We start from the raw sequence: 7,631 nt of genomic DNA, 5'->3' as shown, positions 1-7,631 counted from the left end.
GGTGGGGTGGGGTGGGGGGGTAGTCACTGTCACACTAGAAGCTCATCCCAGGAGCAGCAACAGCATAACAAGAGGCCACGTGAGCCTGCTCCCCAAATTCAGCCCATTTTTAGATTGAGGAGGCTCTGCTCCTACATTATTGAAGATCCCTTTTTTCCTTCACGCGACCCCCCTGGCTCACAAATGAAGTAAGAAGGCAGAAGACAGTCGGACCGTTGGGGAGTCAGGACCGCTGTATTCATTTGCCAGAGTGGGGAAGGAATTAAAGACCTCATTGTGGAGTGCTGCTATTACTCTCTTTGAAAAATGAAGCTGTTCTCCCACTGTTTTTCTATTAGTGCCAGTAGAGTGTGTGCCCATCTGCGTCCGTACGGTGGATAGGTGGCTTTTAATAATGCATGTTTTCATTCATTTTTAAACTCTAGGGGGAAGACGTCCGATGGAGAGCGGTGCAGAGAGGCAGCGGTGTGATGGTCCGTGGCCACGGCTGCACACGAAATCAGGTCAGGGGCAGCGTCTGAATCCCACTCCCCCTATTTCCCCTCGCGATTTTCCACAGGGACAGGAAGTCGCAGCGTTTGAGGCAGATGACTTCCTGTGGGACGGCCATGCCTTGGGACTGTGCTGATTACAGCAACAGCCTGAACAAACACGCTCAATAAATCACTCTCCCTCTTTGTCAAATCCTGCACACAACAGTGCAGCACATTTGTTATTTTGTCGTGCGGAATGCGTGTGTTTGTGAATCCATCTCCGTGTACGCTCATGCGTGTTCCTACATAGAGGTGCATGCATATGTATTAGCACATACAATGAATGCAGTGTATATTTATATGCATTTGCATCCAACTTCCCTCCTTGCTAATGTATTAGCAGGTCATCTATTTCCAAAGGGGAGCTTTGACACATCAGCTGGCTGCTTTTGACAGCAAGCCAGTGTCTACTGAATGATTGTGGAGGACACTGAGGGCTAAGGGACAGCTTCCTTTTGGTCACTGGAGACCGTCACGCACACTCAGCCAGTCTGAAGCAGTGCAGTGGCCAGTGCCAAAACTAATGGCAGTAAAACACCAGGGGCCGGCCTGACGGGTTGAGTGATGGACCAACCTGGCCAGGCCTTGGTTAAGGGACACAGGGGGTGCAGGACTTAGCTGGAGGAGGCAGAACAAGTATGAGAGACAAACAGTATCAGTCAAAGCACAGCCCGGGTCTCGTCTATGGTGGTGGTTGTCGCTACAATAAAAGCCAGTGAAATACAGTCCTATCATGTGGGCCGGTGTGTAAGTCGTATATCACTGGGTTCCAGCATTCTGTTCCCAGACACTGGTTGTGTCGTCAGGGTGAAAGTGAGAGGCAACTGTCATTGCTGCTGTGCCCACTGTCATCTCGCTAGCAGCAGAATCAAAGGGACAAATTACATCCCCCCGCAAACGTTTGGACTGATGTCAAAGTGGGGCAGCGTGGTAATTTCAGCATTATCTCCCAAGCGTCCATGCTTTTCTCTGTCAAGGGCGACGTGGAGCAGGGCCAGCCCCTGATGTGACCCTGCCTGCAACGGACAGCTCCAGAGGGACGGCTAATCCCTTTATCTTCTGCCGCTCCTCTTATCTCCCACATGGTGATGGCTGGGAGGAACCGGCTCCACTCAGGCCTGCACAGACCCCCTGGGGCAGGCAGGGATATCCCAGCCAAACCCTCTGAGTGTACACAAACACAAAAAACAGGAGAGAGGAGGGAAGAGGTAGGGAGGGAGGGAGGGAGGGCCGCAGAAGATGAGCCACCTCAAAAAACCCAGACAAATCTGAAGGAAGAAATGACCTAACTTGACACGGGACACTGAGCCCGGGTCTGCCTCTTTGCCAAAGTCTGAGATCATAGGAAGAGAGAAGAGAGTGAGGAGGGAGGAGCTGAGGGGGTTTTAAATTTTGTTGTCGGGTTTCTTGGCACAGCAGACAGAGACCTAATCGACACCGGCTTGGCAGTGAGGCTGGGAGAATGCTGGGGGCTGAGGAGATCACGTTTTTGTCTCCGGGGCTGGGCTTTTTGTCTGCTGTACTTCTGTTTCATCTAAGCAGGCAGGAAGAAAAAAAGCCAACTGTACTTACATAGATCTCTGCACCATAGAAGCCATCTTGGTACACAACCCTGTGAAATCAGAGAACAGGAGAGGAGTGTGAGTTGATTTGGAAGGGAATGCCGCCCTACTGAATCTCAGCCCTTTACATTCTCCCTATCTCAACCATTTGTGGGTCTGTGGGGTCAGCTCTTAGCAGCTTTAGTGTACTGTACCACAAATAATGAATGACACATTAAAGCGAAAAGTGCAACCGTTTCACATCCCCCCGTCCAATTTTCTGCTCTGGTAAAATTGTTTGTCTTTCCAGTTGCTGCAGTGTTGTCAGGAGGGCTGGTGGCGGTGGTGGGGAGAGGAGGGGAGGACAAAAGAAAGCAGTGAAGGAGCTCCGTCACATGACTCCGCTATATAAATCAACCAGCTGCCATCAGTAGCAAAGGGCCCTGGAGTGGGAGGGAGGGGAAAGGGGACATGGGATTTCCAGTCCCCGGCTTCAGCGGTGAGTCTCTCTGCAGTAAGATGGATCCTGATCTAATCACAGATAGACAGCTATACTGGGCCCCTCGGCCGGCCCCCGTCAGACCTCTCCCACGGCCACACAGACCACTGCTGATAAGAGAGGAGTGTGAGGCAGGGCTGCACAAAGCCAGGAGATCAGAATAGGGCCCTGGTCACAGTCCAGTGAGATCTGCCCAGTAATACGCTATCTCAGCTCTCTACAGCTCTCCCTGTGGCTTTGTTAGTTCCCTCTTTGTCAATAGACAACCTATGTAAGGATGCAGAGCTGCGGCATGAACATACCTAGATACCAACAATGATTTTACTCCCCAAAGACCCCACTAGGAAGTGAATAAACAGCAACATGACATAACTGTTTTTGATATTTGACAGTTTTCCAAAAACTAGGACTAAACAATATATGACAAGCGTTATCAGCCCACTCCCCTGCTAACATTAAGCATCTTTGAAATTGTCAAATTATGACTACTGCACCTAAATATAGACAGAAACGCAAACGCATGTGCGAATACAAACACACACACACACACACACACACATACACACGCTCATACTACAGCATGAACACAAGTGTTTTCAAGGGTCAGGTTAGAGATTCGATACTCACGCTCCGTAAGCTGGGATGGGTGGTGGCGGTGGAGCTGTGCGGAACGTGTTGTACACAGCCCGCCCCCGACCTCGCAAGTGGGCACCCCTATAGGCCACCGTAGCGCCTGTGGCAGGGTAGGGAAACCCTGTTACTGTGGAAGGAAACACACAAGAGAAGAGAAAATGACTTTCAGAGAACATCCTCCACTTGGCATTGCTTACCTTATGACAGAATACATTAGAGAGAGACGTGTGGCACTGCTTTCCCTATGACAGAATGCATTATGGGGAAGACAAGGAAACAATAGATTTAATCTTTTCTAGGTGCGCCTCATCGAGCACTCTCCTTTTTCCCAGCTCGCTGCTTTGTGCCGTACTCAGCAAGGATCCACATTTGCTGTACGCATCCTTTCCTGATGCCTGGCGAGGGGCAGCCTTGAAGCATAGGCAGGTAATGGATGCAATACCACTAGTTTCGCACCACGGCTTTTGCATAGTTTAGACACAATGGGCTAGCAGCGAGGAGAACAGTGGGAGGGTGGACAGGGGAGAGGTAGAGGGCGTTGCTAGGTGTTGGCTGGAGACAAATGGGAGGTGAAGGTTGTTGAACAACCTGACTAGATGTTCAGAACTTCCCCAGGGGGGAAGTGGAGCAGATGGGCTGGACAGCCAAGGCCCAAACCTCAGTATGACCCCCTCTACCCCCCATCTCAATCCCCATCTGGGACCATCTTTAGCCAATCACACCGCTACATATGTCCTCTCCTGACGGCTACCAGCAAATCACAAAGACTAGGGTAGGTTGGGGTGAAAGGCCTCAGGGTGAGCAGTAAAGGGTTGGTGTGATAGTGCGGCAAAGTGTCCACAGTCACAGATTAGAGGAGAGGAGATGTGATCCTCAGCTCTCTGCTTAACCTTCAATCAGTCCGGTGGCTGTCTGATTACAAGCTGTGGAGGTGCATACAAACACGCCGATCTCTAGACATGATTAAGTTGGCCTCCTCTCTTCCAGCAATCGAAATTCCCCCACATCCCCCTTCTCGCTGTTCTTCACCCTCTCTCCCTCCCCCAACGCCTAGTCCATCACAGCACAGTCATCTCCATTATTCTTCATCCCCAGCAACGCCTCCTCATCACCCTCCCCTCACCTTATTCTTCTTTATTCATTTCAATGACATGTTTTGGGTGAATTCATCACAGACCACTTCAGTTTTGTCCAATCAGAGATCGCCCTGTGATGGGGAGGGTGGGGGGGCTGTGAAGCTCCTGACTGGCGTTGTTGGGAGGCAGGGGTGTGGTGTGTGTGTGTGTGTGTGGGGGGGTTCAGTTAGAGTAAGTAACACGGGTTAATAACATGTATCCGCTGTGCTTCAGATGAACCCACTGCCACAAAGGAGACAGCAGGCAGTCCCTCGCAATCGCAGATAAACTGCACTGCAACGAAGATCCATGGTAGCTCGTATATATTCGGTGGCGTATACGTTTCTGCCTGGGGAGTCACGGTCCGGCGTTACCGTGCCTGGTGCAGCGTTCGCCCTGCAGGTGGACGAAACCAGTGAGCACCCTAATGAACGATGCACACCCTAGCCCCGCTGCTTCAATAAAGCTGACAGGGAGACAGATTAGTAGTGCTTTTAAAAACACAGAGAGCCAGGTTTAATGTCTTCTGCCATTAACATCACGCTCCATTAGTGGGTCCGCACACATATTCAAACTCTGCGTCTCATTTGGCCAGGTAACGCCCACATACCACCCCCCCACCCCCCCCTCTCCACATACCCACCAAGGTGCAGGGCACTTTGTTTGCTGCCAACGTACCAATAGACTGCCTGGACTCGTAGGGTGCCCCCTTTCCCCCAAGTGATTTATAATGCTGACCTTGACATTTAAATTAGTCTCTTTTTTTGGAGCAGTGGACATCTGAGCGTAGTTGCTAAAGGGCAAAAACAATCCTCTTTGATAGTTTCCAAGGTGTGTGTGTGTTTTTTTTCCCCTCCTCTTAACAAATCGCTACTATTTCAGAGCCCCAGAGACTCCAATTGCTTCTTTCTTTCTTTTTTTGGAAATTTGTATGCAATATGCATGCACTGATGTATGTGAATGTAAACTCATAATGAGTTGGCGATAGGCTACACTGCTTCAATAATAACCCATAAATCAAAGGCACTGTCACACCTTAGTAAGCCCGTGAAAAGCAACAACAGCCACGGTGTATGAGAGCACAAACCTGGTATAGCCACCAAAGTCAAACACCTTTTCCGGGGGGGGGGGGGGGGGGGGGCTGGAGAAAATATGAGTTATGTGCTGGAGGGCGGCGGGGTCACACTGCACCTCATATGTCATATGTGTCAACTTGAGAGAAGCTCAATACCTGCAGAGCCAGTTGGACCCGAGGTAATCCAGCTCTGTGCCAATGATGGGGTCATAACCGGCTCCCATAAAGAAAGATCTGATTTTCCACAAGGTTGATCTCTCTAATACGTCCTGCTCAAATACATCGGGCAATGAGCACTTAATCCACGCACTGGGGACCAAAAACAGCTTAATCTAATCAAGAGTCTGGAGCTTAATTATCCCCCTAACGTACACTCCAACAATGAGAGGATCTGTCCACATATATTAAGATGGCAATTAGCCTTTCTTTTTCTGTCATTTACACAGCTGGTAGCTTTTCACGAGTCCTCGACAAAACTCTACCTCAGTAGCAGAAAAATATGAACTGGTGACTGAAAAGCTGCTAATCTCTCCTCAGGAATTAGGCTGCAGAGGAGAATCTCTCTCTCTCTCTCTCTCTCTGTTAGCCTGGAGGGACTGGCCATATGAAGGGTGTTTCTAAGTGGCAGCTGTCCATGGTGCTGAAAATATCCAACACAAGGAGCGAGTCAAAAAAGTTGGCCATTTGTTTTAAGATGAGCTAAATGGTCCAACATGTGCTGCATACTGAATGTTTTTCATGTTTTGGTGACATATTAATCTATAATATGATACATTATAAATCAATGCCTGCGTATACCTTATAATTATAAACAGTATATACAGACTCATGCGTGCATGTGTGACTAAGCCAATTAAATGGAGCAAGACAAAGACAGTCAGATAGCTGTGTTGAAAACGGACAGACCTGTAGTTTTCCATTCAAGTGAATGGGAATATGTATGAGGCAGTGGAGAACAGATTCTCACAGTAAAACAGGACAAAGGTGAGCACAGATACTGGATGCCCACCAGCCACCACACACCATGATTTGTGCCACTGCCATGTTTTATTGCCAATCCCTCCATTTGACTGGGAACCCAATCACCTCGCTCCTCTTTCCTGGACCAAGACACCCCACACCCTCCCAGCAGGGCTCTGGGGGAGGTTTGGGTGTTAGGCGGCAACAGAGGACATGGACCCGGAGTTGGCGCCGCTCGCCTGTACCCTACCAACTACTCCCTACCCACCCCTCCTCCTCCTCCATCAGTAGGAGGAGCCAATCCACTCTGGAAGAGGTTAAGAGTGGGGAGCCGGCGTGAGGCTCTCATCCGTCATTCTCCTGAATGGGTTTTGAGGACAATAAACCTGTAGCGCCAGGACGAATGGAGACGAAGTGTGCTGTCACTGAGCCAGGATTTATGGCTCCCAATTTTACTGATCTCCCGCACAGAAATGAGGACTGATAAACAGTGATTAATCGCCTTTATATCCCATTTTACTCCCACCAAAAGTATATTAACTGTAGCTATGATGATTTTCCTGGAACCTCATTCTTGTTTTTTCTCAGGAAGCGACAAACATCACAGTCTAAAGCATGGTCAGTGTTGTTATTTTTTTCTTTTTCTTTTTTTTTTTTTATCGCTAAAGCGGCCGTTTGCTGCTCATTAGGGCGGTTTTGTTTCAAAAATGTATCTCTTATTTATGTTTCCCATCTTCCCAGCTGGCAAGCATATGTTGTCGTTTAGGCTTGGCAAACTCCAGCGCCATGTCAAGACGACTTGAAAAATTAGCAGCCAATAAATCACCCAGCCCCTCCTGCTTCCCCTGCCTGGAGTGGTGGACCACACTCCCTCTGATTTATGAGATGATTTGGGAAGTGTGTGTGTGTGTGTGCGTGTGCGTGTGTGTGTGTGTGAGGGTGTGTGTGAGTATAATATGGAGAAAGTGCACATGAAAGCGACGACATGTATTAGTGTCTGTGTTCTACATAGGTTATCTATTTCTGTATGCTGGAATGCTTTGGTCTGAGTGTAAAAACAGAGCAGGGGATAGTGTTGTGTGTGTATATGGGTCAATGAAATGATTGTTAATAGAAGTTAGACTTACTTAATGTCCAGATTTTTCATATAGTGGATATTCTACCTGACCCATGGCAGAATTTAAATGTTTGAACATGTGCTAAAATCTACAGAGGAGTGCGTGTCTGTTTGTGTGTGTGTGTGTGTGTGTGTGTATGTGTGTGTGTGTCTGTGTG

The 7,631-nt window shown here is 48.8% G+C and overlaps 1 protein-coding gene across 5 annotated transcripts in view; it reads right to left on the bottom strand.

Moving 5' to 3' along the window:
• LOC111656659 (RNA binding protein fox-1 homolog 3-like) overlaps nt 1-7,631 on the bottom strand; it is a 332,987-nt gene that overhangs the window by 15,331 nt on the left and 310,025 nt on the right. For all 5 annotated transcript variants that reach the window (XM_087174563.1, XM_087174562.1, XM_087174564.1 and 2 more), the window contains 2 exons: nt 3,201-3,333; nt 2,106-2,145 (listed from right to left, as the gene is read on the bottom strand). In XM_087174563.1, coding sequence (XP_087030689.1) covers nt 2,106-2,145; nt 3,201-3,333 — 173 coding nt within the window. The remainder of the gene's footprint in view (nt 1-2,105; nt 2,146-3,200; nt 3,334-7,631) is intronic.

This window comes from Seriola lalandi, unplaced genomic scaffold (assembly GCF_002814215.2).
Source record: "Seriola lalandi dorsalis isolate HSWRI2012SDOR001 ecotype SW California unplaced genomic scaffold, Sedor1 jcf7180002054362, whole genome shotgun sequence".
Taxonomy (NCBI): Eukaryota; Metazoa; Chordata; class Actinopteri; order Carangiformes; family Carangidae; genus Seriola; species Seriola lalandi.
This window is presented reverse-complemented; position numbering and strand designations above follow the sequence as displayed.